General features: G+C 38.6%; 1 protein-coding gene across 3 annotated transcripts in view; it reads left to right on the forward strand.

Moving 5' to 3' along the window:
- The window catches only part of MAGI3 (membrane associated guanylate kinase, WW and PDZ domain containing 3), an 81,242-nt gene extending 66,843 nt beyond the window's left edge, over nt 1-14,399 (forward strand). For 2 of the 3 annotated variants that reach the window (XM_062595128.1, XM_062595131.1), the window contains 8 exons: nt 715-897; nt 3,123-3,308; nt 7,018-7,120; nt 7,914-8,046; nt 8,524-8,667; nt 12,097-12,235; nt 13,782-13,871; nt 14,310-14,399. In XM_062595128.1, coding sequence (XP_062451112.1) covers nt 715-897; nt 3,123-3,308; nt 7,018-7,120; nt 7,914-8,046; nt 8,524-8,667; nt 12,097-12,235; nt 13,782-13,831 — 938 coding nt within the window. In that variant the 3' untranslated portion in view covers nt 13,832-13,871; nt 14,310-14,399. The remainder of the gene's footprint in view (nt 1-714; nt 898-3,122; nt 3,309-7,017; nt 7,121-7,913; nt 8,047-8,523; nt 8,668-12,096; nt 12,236-13,781; nt 13,872-14,309) is intronic. The other variant, XM_062595130.1, reaches the window with a different exon arrangement.
- The last annotated feature ends 1,655 nt before the right edge of the window (nt 14,400-16,054 follow it).

Genomic DNA, 16,054 nt, shown 5'->3' on the forward strand with positions numbered 1-16,054 from the left:
ACATGATAAAGTTGCAGATGAAATTGCATTGATAAACACAAAGTAATGCATTTCAGGGAAAATATAACATGACCTGTTCACTTAAAATTGATAAGCTCTAAAGTAGCTATTAATGCACAAGAAAAAACAAGAAACCATTCTGGAGAGGTCTCTGGAAACATCATTTCAATGCTTGGGGAAATCTTAAAGGCATTTAGATGTTAGAAGTTAAATTTTGACGCATTGTTATGGAACTCCATAGTGCATGTTTTAAATGCTCTGTGCAATTCTGATTGCTGCATCTCAGAGGAGTATACTAGAGCTAGAAAAGTTCAGACAGAGGTTAGAAGGGTGATAAGAGCTATAGCAAAGCTTTCATGTTAGGAAAAACTGACTAAACTAAGATTCATCAGTTTAGCAAAAAGGTGAGTGAAGGGGAGAAATGGAAGAGGTTTATATGATTTGTAAGACTGTAGAGAAGAGATATGTACATGAAATTAAAGGAAAGGAAGTACATCTTGATAAATTGAACCTTTAAGTCCTTTTGAATGTTTTATTCTGCATCTGATTTCTTTTTGATCTTAATTATATTGCTACTAAATTTTCCCACTGCATTCCCAGGCAGGCACTGTTTCTTCATGCTGGTACTGATATTGATATGTACAGTTTTGTTGTACCTAATAAAACAGCATTATTGGTTTTTTTCTTATTTGTTGTTTGTCTGTTACCTGTAAGGAGAAAATCAACCAGAGGAGGAGTCTCAGCCTATCTCAGCCCAAAATGAATCTCCCCAACTGAATCAAATAGAGCTTGCAAGCCAGCAGTCCTCAGAAGTCTATGATGTCCGTCTACAGAGGAAGGAAAATGAAGGTTTTGGCTTTGTTATTCTCACCTCCAAAAATAAACCTCCACCTGGGGGTAAGTGCTATATTTTAGCTAGTGTTGTCAGTACATGGCTTCACTGGTGCCTAGTTTTTTAGTGTGATACTTGTACCAAAGCTGTCGTTATCATTAGTGAGTACACTTGCACAAGTGTGCTCGGGGTTGTGGGCTCTTCAGTGATCTTTCCTTCCTTAGAATGTGGTTAGGTTACATATACAACAGTCTGTGCAGGTATAGTCTTCTTTCACTCACAGTTTTTTCACAGTCCAAACATCTGAAGTTTATTCCGTCTTGCTTCCTGTTCATGCTCTTTTTCACCCAACTGTGGCATAAGTGAGGAGCAGAGAGAAAATAAATCATACTCAATCAGCCCATACATGGGAGTGTGAAGCATTTGTGACAGGGTTGTCCTCAGGATATGAATAGTTTTCAGGTTGTGGTAATGTTGTAGACTCTGTACACTTCATTAATTCATGGGCATTTTAGTAGAAGTATAGCTTCAATCTTGGTTTTGTATGCCTTGTTCAGGAAGAACTTCTTATTTTGGGAATCTGAGAAAGTAGAAACTGCAGCAGTTGGAAGAAAGCAAGGAAGTTACTGTTGGAAGATAGGATGTTTGCCTAGAAAGGCCCTCAAAATGAAAAGGTAGCACAATTCTGTAATACAGTTCTGATATATGGATTTGGCTTCAGGAGTAGTTGTAAAGATAAACAGCAAAATAACCAAGGATAAAAGCAAAAATAAAAAGATACGTTGTGAGCAGAAATGAGTAAGAGAAGCTGCATGCAGGAAGCTCTGGAATCCAACTCAGGTTTAGATAATACTAAAAAAGCAGTCTTTTAAGGGAAGTGTAATTAAAATTTAAACTCATAATAAATGTTAGAAGGCTTTAATGTCTGTTCTTGTGCAGTAGCCACTCTGTGTGTTTGCTCATTAAAACAAACCTTGATGGGCTTTTTAATCTTGGATGATGATCTCGGCTGATGTCTCTTTCCGAAAGTGTTTCGGCTTTTGAAATGTCAGCTGATAATCTTGAAAAGTACATAACGTTCCTCACCTCTTTAATCTCTCAAAAGGAAGCATGTTTGGGAGAGCAGGGACTAATAAACTTAAACTAGGTCCATGTCAAACCCACTTCAGGCATTGGTTGTACAAACAGGTTTTTATATGAAGTAACAGGAAGAGCATTCATGAAAAAATGTAGAGGTCAGTTAAGAGAAGTGACAGTTCTGCTTGAAAATGGAGTTACTAAGGAAGTCTGCACAGTGGGCAGAAAAGCCTTGATGAAATTCTTTAAGGACAGGAACAGGTTTTGTTATGTTTTAGGGACTCAAATGAATGAAAGGTTGCTCTAGATGCGTAGGAAAGCATGCTGATGTGCTTTCATTTATTGCAACGTCCTTTAGTATCAGGTGCAAACAACACAATGAATTGCTCTTTCTTTTCCCTGAGGTTTCAGTATGCTGCTCCTGTTGCAATGGCTTCTCAATGTCTTCCAGTAGCTTACTATTATCTTCAGGTGGCTAGTCCTAAGATACGACTAACACCACCAGCATATATATAAAGGTCTTCATAATACCTAAAACCACAGTATCATGTTTCAGGAAGAGGGGTACTTGTAGAGGATCTAACAGTGTTGTCCCGTCCCTTCCCTGCAGAGGCTAGGTGAAGTGTAGCTGAGTATTGAGGGACCTCAGTAGCCTGTTCTGGTTTGTTCCTTTTCTCTGATAGAGATGTGCATCACCAAACAGCCCCTATGCCAAAATGACACGGCATGACATGGCCCCATGGGATTTGTAGACAGCCAGAAAGATATAAGTTGACCACCCATGCTTTACCTTTTTCACCAGTCTGTAACGCTATTTAGCCATACATACAAGTGACATTGTAACAGACTATTCCTCCACTACTTTTCAGTGCAGGATGTCGGGTTCCTCCTTTGGTTAGAACAGAAGGAGAGAGGCTTCTCTGGTGCAGATTTAGGAGCACAGCTTAGGTACTCTGACTGTCAGGAGAACTGTTCTATTGATTATACACATCAGCTTCTTGTCTATTGGTGATAAGACACACACACACACACACACACACACACACACACACACACACACACACCAGTATTAAATTCATTTTAAAATGCTACTCTTTAGAGTAGGAACAGTTTGTGGGGTGATTATAGTGATTCAGAGTCTGTATGATGCCTAACTTAAATGAATATTAATTGTGTTCTGAAAAAAATGATATACCTGTTCTTGATTTCCTAGTGATTCCTCACAAGATTGGACGTGTTATAGATGGGAGTCCAGCTGAACAGTGTGGGAAGCTGAAAGTGGGAGACCGCATCTCAGCAGTGAATGGTCAATCAATCATTGAGCTCTCACATGACAGTATAGTGCAGCTGATTAAAGATGCAGGCAATGTGGTAACTCTGACAGTTGTTGCTGAGGAAGGTAAGGAAGATGCATAACAGTCAGGTGAATATGTCCTGCCAAAACTGAAGCATTTAAAACGTGGTGTTTAATAGCTTCTAAAGTTAATGCACAAAATGGATTATTGAGAGGTGTTTGTGATTTAAAGAAAATAATCTCCTATTGAAGGAAAGAAAGTGAAGCTCATTCATTTGCTCTGTAGGAACTGTGCACAAGTGGGACAGAGAGAGAGAGCTGCTGAAATAGTTATATTGAAAAATAAGAGATATGGAAAACATGATGCAGGGTAACAAAGATTCTCATGGTTTCCCACATGAGAGAGGGAGACTGCTTGTTCCTGGGGAAACATGTCTTATCTAGCTCTCATGTTCATCAGCTAAAGAGAAATTATCTTTTCTGGTGGGTACTACAGCAGATGAACAAGACTAGATTGAGAGAGAATTTTCTCACCTTCCTGGGCAATATGCGTCTCTTGCTGCTGTAATCAGTGTCAGGAAAGCCCTGTTCCAAGGGTACAAAGTACCCTATTAGGACACTATGGAGCAGGCTGATGCAGCTCTGCCAGACTGCTGTCCTGCAGGGACCCTGCTGTTGCACAGAAGTTAGGTGCTATAGGTAGCTATGAACACCTACTTTTTAGATTCTTTCCAGTTAGGCACTCTGTCTTTTCTTCCTGCTATGTGAAAATACACAAATGCCTAGTACCACATCGCTAGGATGTAACAGAAACATTCTGTAGTTCTTGTGTCTTCTAAAAATGTATTTTGAAAAATGGTCACATCCCACCATAAATATCCTATTCAGATGATTTCCTGCAGAGCCTTGCAGGCTTATAGCAAGTTCTTCACACACAAGTCATCCTCTGAACAGCAAAGTGAGTATTTCTGACTGCAAAGTCACATCTTCAGAGATCATATTTTTTAATGAAAGCTCCCGTGCAACATTGCTTTCAATGTAGTATTGTTGCTACATAAACGTTTCACTATAAATACGTAAAATCCAATCATTTAATGAGGAAAAGCTTACTACTGCATTTTTCTGGGTTGCTGCTTGTGAGTTTAATTAAACTGACTATTGTTATTGTGCCAGAAATTTAGCTTTTCTTACCTTTAAAATAATAAATACCCAAAGCCAGAATGTGAATAAAGCCAACAGATCATTTTTTAGTTTCATATTCATTACAAATATTTAACATGCTATCTCAACCTGCAAAATAAAGTGCCAAAGACATACCTTCTCTTTTTGTTAATGCTTGAAGCAGACACGCTTCTATAAATTCGGTTATTTTTCTAGGAAGATTTTCATTTTTTCAAATTGAGTTCATTCCAGAGTGAACAGACACACCTCAAAGCAGTTTGCCCAGGGCAATGTTCGTAATGCAATTGAAGTCTGAGTTGGTTGCACTAGATCTGTTTCTCTAGGGCTTTTAATTAGCTTTCTCTTTAGAATAAACTTTCCTAATGTAACCTTTTTGTCCATTATTTATGACCCTACGTGGATTCTGTATAAGAACTTTTTCCATATCCTCAATTACAGATTTGTAGCCGGAATGTAGAGATAAAATACCAATCTGCATAAGGATCAACAAGAAAAAAAAAAATGTCAGTAGTAGCTGATAAAAGTAGATTGAAAAGACCACTCAGAAAAACTGTGTGATTTAAAGGAGCTGACATTGGCATGTTTTCAGATATAGAGAATTTTGGGAGAATGGAGGAAATACAAGCTGAACTGCTTCCACAGAAAAGAGAGCATATTACTGTTTCAAAATTCTCGTTGGTTTAGTTGGAGAAATACAGTTCAGCTCACAACACAACCTACCATACAGCAAAATCCCTTAGGGAAGGAAGCCAGAGTGGATGTAAACCAGTCAGGGCTTCAATTATTTTCCCCTACTAGGGTGCTGGGGAGGGAGTTGAGCTTTATTGAGGTTGTTCACAAGATAGCACATAACACTTAGCAAGAATAATATGCAACTCCAATGACAGAAATGCCCATTTTGCCAGAAGCAATTCAGCATCACAAAATATAAACTCTAATGGAGTTTACTGTTTCCCAATGCATCCTTTTTAGTGCTATCCTCAGCCTGGCAATGAAAATACTAGCATATATCCTTCTGTCTATCCCTTCCTCCTTCCTAGTTTTCACAGATGTACGATCTTTGCTTTTCATATGAATAAATGAATTTCACTTCATGCTCCAGAAGACATTCTTTAACATTTTTAACAAAAGCAGGAGCCTGTCAGCTTCTGTCACGTATTAGCTAGAAAAGCAAGAGAGCAGGCTGAATAGAGGACTGGAGAATTCATATAAACAGATGGCCTTTTCCTTGCTGTACTTATATATTAAAATTCTGAGTATAAAGCAGGAGTAAAAGTTGACATTTTGTCTCTAGAGAAAAACCTCTTTAAGGCATGTCACAGTAACAGTGCCAAGCAGTCCTCTGAAGGACTTCTGAGGTCTAGCACACCTGAGAAATTCAGTTTAATAATATGCACCAGACAAAGCTGCTTTATGTTTTCCTTACCTTATGGTGCATGTGCACTTTGTATGTTTTCCTGAGGTTTGCTCGTTTGTCTGTTTCTTTTGACTCAGAAATGAATTTCTGTGACACACTTAACAGAAGACTGGAACATATCTAGCTTGTCTCTTTGGGATGTTTTTTAAAAACTTTAGCAGAAAAGGAGTTCATTAGTTTATAATTCAGTACATGAGTCCATCTTGGGCTACAACTTGCCATTTAAAGTTCTAACTAAGAGGCAGCTTTCTGCATAGAATATTGTTCATTGCTCTTTTAAGTGATAGAGACATTTTGTATCTGGAAACAAGTTTTTCCATAAATGCAATGGATTTACCGTAAGTGCCTAATCACTGTGTTTTGTGTGGAAGGGAAGAATCATCTTTAAAAATGCCTTACAAGATTTTCTTAAAATGCCTTTACACTTTAATTTTTAGTTAGCCTTTGGGAGAAGGCAAAATGCGCTAGAATTCCTGTTGATAACATACCGGTAAACTAGTCGCATCAAATTATGAACTATTCCGACAATTAATCTTTCCTGCAGCTTTCCTGTGGCAAACTCTCCATTGTGGCTTAGAAGAGTTGACAGTTTCCTCCTCATTATTAACATCTTCACCTGTGAATCTTGATGGCCCTTGCAGATCCTCAGACTTCTCTTACTTTCAAAAAGGGTTAAGTTCTCAAATGGATATTATTCTTCATCTCTTACAAATTTTTATTTTATTAAATACCTGAGCCAACTTCGTGGATCTTACTAGTTCTAATACCTTCTAGTCTTTATCTACGTGCAGGCAGTCTAAAACACTTCTGTTCGTGTCTGGTTCAGTTAAAATTTTATCGTTTGAGGAAAAAAGAAGTTTAGGTAAGAATAAAATTCATAGGAATTATGTTCTGTGGAATCAATGAACTCTGCTATGGTTCCTGGCTTATGACACTAGACCAAAGAAAATCCTCTTCCCCTATTTAACCAGTGTTAGACTTCATCTGATATGCTGTGGCAGTAGCATTCATTATGAACAGTTAAACAGACCTGCCTTTCAGCTCATTGTCAGAAAACTGATTGTTTTTCCTGAAATTTAAGATACAAACCTGGCTTCTTGTTCTAGGCAGCTGAGAAGACAGAGCACTGATGGTTGCTTTGCTCTTGTGATAAGTGTCCCTACCATTGTATTCGGGAAAGTCTCTCTGACTGTTGATTTTGTTTGAATTCACTAGAACATCGTGGTCCTCCGTCAGGAACAAATTCTGCCAAACAGAGTCCGGCTCCACAGCACAGACCTCTCGGATCAGTACAGAACAACCCTTCCAGTGCAGACAGGTACAGAGCTTTTGCTTTTGGCAAAAGGAACTGGAAACAATCAGAAAAGCTCGACCAGTGGGGTTATTGCATCTTGTAAGAATAATCTCATAACACTCGTTTTAATATTAAAACAGAAAGCTGCCTTTGAGCAGTGTCAGAATGAAGTATTCACTGCACTATGGTAGTTTTGTGAGTAGAGCCCTTGTTTCTGGAAAATCAGTAGAGAGATTCGTTCAGCATTGTGTTAATGACCATGCGTGGGACTAAATTATAAATGTGAGTTGACTTCCTAAAAATGGAATATTTGAGGCATTATTTAGAAATACTTCTTCATGTTCTGTGAGTGAATTGGGGATGTGCTAAACTCAAGATGAAGCAGGTCTGTGTGAAAGAGGGATTGGGAAGAAGCTTTCCCAGGAAATGACTGAGGCTGAGCTACAAAGAATAAGTCTGCATTCTTGGTTTTTTACTCTCCTTTTGTTTCTTAGATAATATGACTGAAATCTCCATACTCTGAATGAAGCAAATATTATAACTCTGCTGCTATGCCAGGAGTGGCATTAGGTGCCACTAGTGTACTTCTAATGTCTGATATTAGATGACATTAGTGTGCTTCTAGTGATTTTGTTCATAAACTGTAGCTGACTCAAGAAGCAGCCTTACATGAAGTCATTTATATGCTCAATATGTAAGATGTCTGTACTGTCAGCTGAATTACTTTGTGTTGGATTCCACACTAAATAAATTATAAAGCTTATGATGATAATTCTTTAAATGCAAAGATAACACCCGCTTCCTTTTACCTCTCTAGGGATGCCACAGAAGGTGAAGCTGGAAAAGAAGTATCAAATAGTTACAGACTTTCATGGCCCGAGCATAAACACTTGGCACAATCTGAGGCTGGTGTTGCTTCAGTAATTGGTAGCCGTCATTCCCAGGTACAGGTAACCATCCAGAGGATGCAGGGGCATGCAATATACTGGCTTGTCAAGAGAGAAGAATTACTACTGAGAATTCAAGAGCAGGACAATGAAACTTTTTTTTTGCCAGACATGGGTAGAAAACTTGCTTATAAAAATGGACTAGAGCATTTGAGAGAATGTTTTTGCTAATGTTTTGATTTTTTCCTTAGTATAGTTTAAAGCTCTTTATAAAAGGAACAGCAAATCTTTGGAAGTGCGCCACTCCAAACTCTTTGGCAAGATTTCTTAAAGAAATTTCATGCATATCTAAAACTTAGACGGAAAAATGTTCTGTACATTTTGATATAGCATCAAACTGCTATACCTAATCGTACATAAATTGTGATGAATTCAAGTTAAATTATGTATTGCACATTCCTCATAAAATGTGATGCATTTTTCCAGAAAAATAAAGTGCTTACAGCTCCTCATCTTTTTTTCGTGTCACTTCCTGCACAGAATCTTGGCTGCTATCCAGTAGAATTGGAAAGAGGCCCTCGAGGGTTTGGATTCAGTCTTCGTGGAGGAAAGGAATACAACATGGGCTTATTCATCCTTCGACTTGCTGAAGATGGGCCAGCAATCAAGGACGGGAGAATACATGTGAGTTTGTCTTCTCTGATCAGTTTGTTGGTACAGAAATTAGCCTTTTGATGCATTTAATTACCTGTAATGGTAACAATCTTGTGTTTTTATGAGTGCGAGGTCCCAGCAGGCAGGGCAGTATCTGGACAGCTGCCAGTCTTTCAGCTATTATTGTACAGTGATAGCAAATTCTTTGGTGGTAGGTTTGGCTTTTAAAGAAAAAAATGTACGAGCGCCACTGTCCATCTATCCACACGCTTTAGTTATGATAATGTATATGTCCCAGGGTGTGAGCAACAGTTGTGCAGGATGGATGATATTTTAGAAGTCTAGAAAAGAAATTGCACAGTGGAGCAGAAAACTGAAAGAATCACTGGTCCAAATCAGTGAATTTGTAAAAGTTTTGTGTGTGCTGTGTTATTGCTGTTCTGCACAGCATTTGAAAATCTAAGCCTAATTTTTCAAAGATAGTTATCTTAATTCTTATGTTTGTGTAAGGAATTCACTTTCAAATATTGTATTTAAAGCAAAACACCTGGGTACAGTGGCAAAGAATGATGGTGGGTTAGAATCTGTAGCCAGTGTCCAAAGCTGAATTTTCATGGGTGAGTGTGTGGAACTGTCAGGTACCTGTGAGATGCCATCCCACTTGCACTCTTACAGTTGTACTGTTTTGGCCATTCTGCTCTACCAGCCAGTGACACAACTCTTTGCCTCCATTTGTACTATAGTGTGCAGATAGTTATTGGGGCTACTGTGAGGCTTGTCTCAATGTGAATTCTAAGGGTTGTTAACTTCTATATCCAAATTCTTTACAATAATTAACCATTTCCCTAATGCTTGAGGGACTGCATGAGTGTTTTAGTACTAGTATTTTCTCCTTTCAGTGGTGTTACACTAAGCTGCAGGGTTTTGCTTTTCAAGTAGCAGCAACCAAAAGGTTCCCAGCTGTGAAAATGGGAAAGTTGCTTGGAGAAGCTTAACAGTGATAAACATCACCAAACATATACGATTCTCTGACCTCTGGCACCATTCAACTTTATGGACTTCTGTCTCTTTGGTGGGAGATGTGTAACAGCAGCATTAGACTGTTTTCAGATGTGCTTTGACTGCACTCTACTTAACATAGATCGTCTGTGCCAAGGCATAGATTAGTCGTGGGGAATGTGATGGCAAGGTATTATTGAAAACTCTGTCTCCCAAGTGTTTGCTTTCACACCGTCATAGATATTGTTTTACTGTCTTCCATGTGCATGTCTTCCTCTAGGGGACAGGACAGGCCTAACAGGGGGTAATGGTCTGTCCTAGTACACCTGTGTTCAAGTAAGAGTCTAAGAATAGATCCCTTGGTTGGAGGGAAGTACCACAGGTAGCTGATCACTTTCTGGCCAGTAAACTGGGATGCCTTATCATCGTAGGTGGCAAAGATGTTGAGCAGGATTCAACCCTATATGAGCAACAGGCTCAATTCTTGGCTTAGTTTCCCAGAGGCCCTACTTTTGACTAGTTGATACGTACACTGTACAATAGAGCAGGGTTCAACTGCAAACCCATGCTGTTTGAATGCTGAAATTGAGTTACACTAGTGCAATCATAGAATCGTAAAGTTGGAAGGACCTCTGGAGATCATCTAGTCCAACCCCCCTGATCAAGCAGCATCACCTAGGGCATGTTAGAGTTGCCTCCAAGCAGGCCTTGAATATCTCCAGAGGAGGAGACTCCACAGCCTCTCTGGGCAACCTGTTCCAGTGCTCTGTTACTCTCACAGTGAAAAAATTCCCCCTCACATTAGGTGGAACTTCCTGTGGTTTGGTTTTTGCCCATTGCCTCTTATCTTGTCACATGGGACAACTGAAAAGAGTTTGTCCCCATCCCCTTGACACCCTTCCTTCAGATACTGATAGACATTAATAAGATCCCCTCTCAGTCTTCTCTTCTCCAGGCTAAACAGGCTCAGCTCTCGCAGCTGTTCCTCAGAGGGCAGATGCTTCAGTCCTCTGATTGTCTTCGTAGCCCTACACTGGACTCTCTTCAGCAGCTCCATGTCTCTCTTGTCCTGGAGAGCCTAGACTTGGACTTAAAATCACATCTGAAAGGGGGATTCAGAGTGGAGACAGCTGCTTGTCCCACCAGCATTTGAAAGGCCTAGCTTGTTTTTCATCTTCATTTTATTTCTGATGGTGCATCTCTGTGAATAAAGTACTGCTTAATGTAGATGTGTGAGTGGCAATAGCAGGAAAAGTGTTAGTATAATGTGAGAAAGCAAGTAAAATGTGCTGCTGTCTGCACTACTTCGCCCATGATTGTTGCAGCACGCTGGGCATCAGCCCCAGCTGTCTTAGTGCTTTTATTATTTCATTAGTGGATGTACTTGCTGCAATGGTGATGGTGAATGTGCTATTTGAGGAAATATTGGAACAGCCACAGATGAGGCACCAGTGAGAGTGGTGGAGCAGCACCAGAGGTTTAGTACCATGTGCTCCAAGAGGTCCTAATGAGGACAGAGGGTCTGTATTTATCCAGTATGAGATTATTCACTATTTTTATGACATTCAGTTTCTCCTCCTTCAACTGTAAAATGCTGTCATTTCAAGGCTGTACTTTTAAATAACTAAGAGGAATTTCTCACCCAATTAATGGCAGCTAAGCACAACGTGGTGCACATAGTGTGGTGTGGAGTTTCCTGTCCTATCAGATGAGTAACTGTCTAGTGACTTTCTTTGGCAAGGACATTTTATTTCACAGAGCCGATAGTCTAAGTGGATAATTTTATGCACTAGTGACATCTATCGGCTGATCCATGTATTGCAAAATAGATTTCATGACACTTTTTGCAAGAGTTCTATTTCTACTTTGTTAGCCTGCAAAGTTAGCATGAACTGTAATTAGATGCCCATTATCTCTTTCTAATTAGCCTCAAAACCTTCATCCCTATTAACTATATAATGTTTTTGATCTCTCTTACCTAGAATGAAAAATCCCTTCCTTCATATGAAGTCTGTTCTACCATAACAGTATTTAGCTTTTATTAAATGTTATTCTGATTCTTACCTAATTTCACATGACTTTAAACAGATGCATGTTGCAATGTTTTACATAGTTTATCAATAAGCTCCCTTCATAAGATGATCCAGGATGAAAATGTATTCAAGAACATGACTCTATCTACCTGCTCTCTAGTAAATGAATGCAGGATGTGTTTTAGGTAATCAGAGCTTTTTTACTGAACTGGCTGGGTAGAAGACCTGTGTGAAGAACTCTGAAGAGCCACAAGGTTGTATTGTATTAATCAGCAATGATGGAATGGTGGTATTATTGCTGAGTAGGTTTAGTATGAAAGAAAAAAAAATAGATGCATCTGCCTCTGTAATTTTTCTATCTAAATGAAAAATAATTTCTGGTAGCAATGATTCATAAAGATTGAGCTGATTGCTATTTTCTTGTCAGGTTGGTGACCAAATTGTTGAAATAAATGGAGAACCCACCCAAGGAATCACTCACACGCGAGCCATTGAACTGATTCAGGCTGGTGGGAATAAAGTTTTGCTGCTACTGAGACCAGGGACTGGCTTGATACCAGATCACAGTACGTCATCTAAAATACTCATTCATTTTAAGAGCCCAAGACAATGGAATAGAGTCTAATAAAGATACTTTTAAGCTATTTCACTGAAAGTTAGCTGTTCCCTTTTTCCTAGCTGTACAGGCTGCTTATATATTTTTTCAAATATAAGGAATGTTTTTGGTTAAAAATTAAGATGTGACAAGGACCTAAGAAAATTATAGGAAGTGTGATAGTATTGCATATTTGCAGTTGGAATCAGTTTCTCTGCTGAGTGAAAACTAATCGCTATTCTCCTATACAAATATGTCAGTTATCACTGTTTGCCTTTTAATTTAAGTTTCTGTATTATCATTTCTCAGTTCAAAATGATTTTGAAAGTATCTTGTTTCTATACAGGTCTAATTCATTGTTTTTAGCCTTCTAAATTTTAGAGTGCTTGGTTTGTGGTTTTTCAAAACCAAAACTTTTGAAACCAGGGAGAAAGCTTTGCTCACGAAACAAATGCTTACAGGAGATTTGAGTTCACCTACAAAGCAGAGTACAGAATTAAGTATTTTGAGACTTACTTAGGACGTGCTGTAAAATTACAAATCAAAAAGATTTTTGGCTGGGGCAGTATTTTAAAGGAAATAACATTTTTTCTTAAAGCAAGAATTTTGATCTTTTAAACCTTGATGTTAACAAAAAGATTTTGATGGCAAAGTTCTTAAATTGTCAGGTTGCTTTTTTCGATTAAGAGCTCTTCAATAATAGTAATGACCTGTGAATTTACTGTTTGAAAATCAAGTTTAAAACCCAAAGTTTGAACTTTCAAATGGTTTGATACATTCAGTTGTTTACAGGCAGCATCTGACATCCATTCAGGAGATAAAATCTGCTCAGAAGTTTCTCTATTTTTTTCATTCAGAGAACTAGAAGATAAAACTTAACATCTTCTGGTTCAAATTGCACAGCACAGTAAAATCAGAGTGAACTAGCATGTGGCATGGAAACAGTATCTGTAAACTGAAAATCTGTTCTATGCCATGTTGCTAGATCCCTAGCTGGCTGGCTTTGTCTCTCACTGAATTGCCCTGTCACTAAGGTTGAAAGATTGAGTTCCCTTTGTGTTTGATGAATTTCAATTGAAATTCTCAGAGAGGTTGTTGTCCCTTTAAAATTAAATTAGCATTTACAAGCTGGGAGAAAAGGAGCCGGTGTGGACAGCTCCAGTTTTCTCCTTACTAACAGCTATTTAAGATCAGCATAATTTCAGCAGTGATAAATAGTGTTTAACATGTACCAAGGAGACTGTGCAATAGTTACCTGGAATCATTCCTGGCCCCTCTTGTTCACTAAAATCTCCTGACCTCAAGATGGGAAAGCAGAATCATAAAAAGGTCAGATGGGACCTCTGGAGATCATCTGATTCAGCTTTCTGAATTCAGCTTTAGATCAGCACCTGGGGAGACGGGGCTGTGTTGCCTCTTGTCTTGCTGTTAATTTGTACATTTCTGATTGAAATCTTGCTTGCTGTACTCTTGTGATTTTGGTATATAGTTCTGGGCTTTTTCTCTTCCTCCTTCAGGTTTGGCTCCTTCCAGTGTGTGTCCCTACGTGAAACCTGAGCAACATTAAGGGCTTTCAGTGCTTTTCTTGGTCTTTCCTTAAAGACTTGGTAAATCTGCATGTCTTGTGATTCATCTCTTTCTATTATTAAAGTGCAAACCTATGAATAACTTCAGCTTTTTATTATTTTCAGTTATCTTTAGCATAAATCATAACACTGTAGGTCAAAGAGTGTTTTATTTTGCAGTTCTGCTATGTAGGCTCTAAAGTTATGCTGATACAAGACCCCGTCAGTCCCATGGAGATCATGCCAGCATTTTAAGCAGAAGGCCTTTTCCAAAATTGCATCCTTATGATTGTAGCTTGTAGAACAATGCAGAACAGAAAAATGGTTAAGTAGACTTTGAGAATATGTCACTGCATAAGCTTTTCTAAGTTGAAGATTTCACATAATATCCTACAATCTCAGTAGTAAACACATTTCTAAAATATTTAGTCAATTTTCTTCTGTAATGACTTAGTCAAATCTCTCGCTGTTCACTTCTAGGTGATTTGGATAGTTATAATCCATCTTCGTCAAATGTAATATATGAAGAACAGTCACCATTATCTTCATCTTCACATTCTGCATCCCCATCCAAAGTGTGTTATTTACCAATATCAGGAGAAGCTTTACTGAAAGTTCAGCTGTCTGAGAAATTGGAACCAGCAAAGAACACTGTGCCTGAAAAGATAAGCACTTTAACTGAAAGCCCATCTGAGATTAAGCCTATGTCTTCTCCCCAGAGAACAAAGAACAGATGGGGTCATCCCTGCAGTCCTGGGTTTGAAATGACAAAAGGAGACACACCTGCAAGTCGACAAAGGTTAGGGACAGCTGAGGGACAACATCAAACAGGATTCCACAGCCCTAGAAAGGGGGATCCTAAAAAGATACATGGCAGTCTCTCACATAAATCTGACAGCTCCAGAAAAGGTGAGAGTAAGCACACAGATATAGGGCTGAACAACAGTAACAAGAAAGAGTATTCCAGAGAAAATCAAGGCAGGTCTGCCAGTCCCCAGAAGTATCTCAGTAAGCAAGGAAATACAGAAATGTTAGGCAAGTTGCAAGAATATAAAGATAGAACAAATGATGGTGATATTAAGACTGTTGAGCAATTAAAAAGTGGAAACAATAAAATAGGAGTCACAAGGAAAGATACAAAACAGAAAAGTTCTGGAAAGAAGGAAGGGTGGCTGCCAGAGAGAAAATACCCAGCATTTGATGAAAATACTCTTCTGTTCAGTAAGGCCAGTGACTCTAGGACAAACACATCTGAAGATGAAAAATTCAAATTCAAAACTTCAAGTTTTTCCAATATTCCACTGCTTTCCATGGAGAAGCAAAGAAGGCTAAAAATCCAGGAGACTGTTACTCTGAACAGGCAGCACACAGAGCCACTTGATGAAACCAAAGATGATGGAATTTCAAAATCTGAGAACAGTTCACCAGTCAAGAAAGCACCAATAACTCCTGGACCTTGGAAGGTACCAAGTGCATGTAAAGTCACCAAAACAGCAAGTGTGGCTGAAAAACGGGTTTGACTGATGCTTTTTTAAAAACATGTTTTAATCAAGTTTCTAATGGTGGTCATTTAAAAGTACCATTTCTTTTCAAAAAGTTGTCATTTTCCAGAAAGTGGTTAGAGGGTGGAAAGTATTTGATTTGTTCTTAAATTATTTAAGCTGCATGAAGGACCTTTGGATTGCTTAAATGAAACTCCTCCGTAAGCTGCTGTCCCCTTGTCCTTTTGAAGGCGGTGTGCTGCTGCTCTCAACATTGCACTGCTACGGCTTTCTCAGATAGTATTGTGAGTTTCTGAACAAAATTATTTAACGCCTATGTTGCCAATGTGATCATGACTGACTTGTTCTTGTGCCAAGTTATCTACTGTATCCAGTCAATCTAATCCTTCTCATACGTAATCTAGTCACAGAAAAGACAAAGTTTTGCTTGAAATGGGTATTTTCTCAAGAGCATGTTGCATGTTTACATAAGGGAATACCCATGTTCTTACTGTTTCTGTAAGAAGAGAGGTGAGTTGGTTTTATCAGTTCTAGGGCTGCAAATGAGCCACTAATGCAGTTCCAACAGATTTTTTTTTTATACCTAATTAAAATCATGTAGATAAAAATTATATTTGACCTGATGTAATTTTGCTTTTTATGAACACAACAAAATTGCTTTATTTGCTTGATTCATGAGGATGCTCATAATAACTGTTGGCAAACATCTGTCTGAAAACAGAG

Source organism: Rhea pennata, chromosome 25, assembly GCF_028389875.1.
Source record: "Rhea pennata isolate bPtePen1 chromosome 25, bPtePen1.pri, whole genome shotgun sequence".
NCBI classification, from domain to species: domain Eukaryota; kingdom Metazoa; phylum Chordata; class Aves; order Rheiformes; family Rheidae; genus Rhea; species Rhea pennata.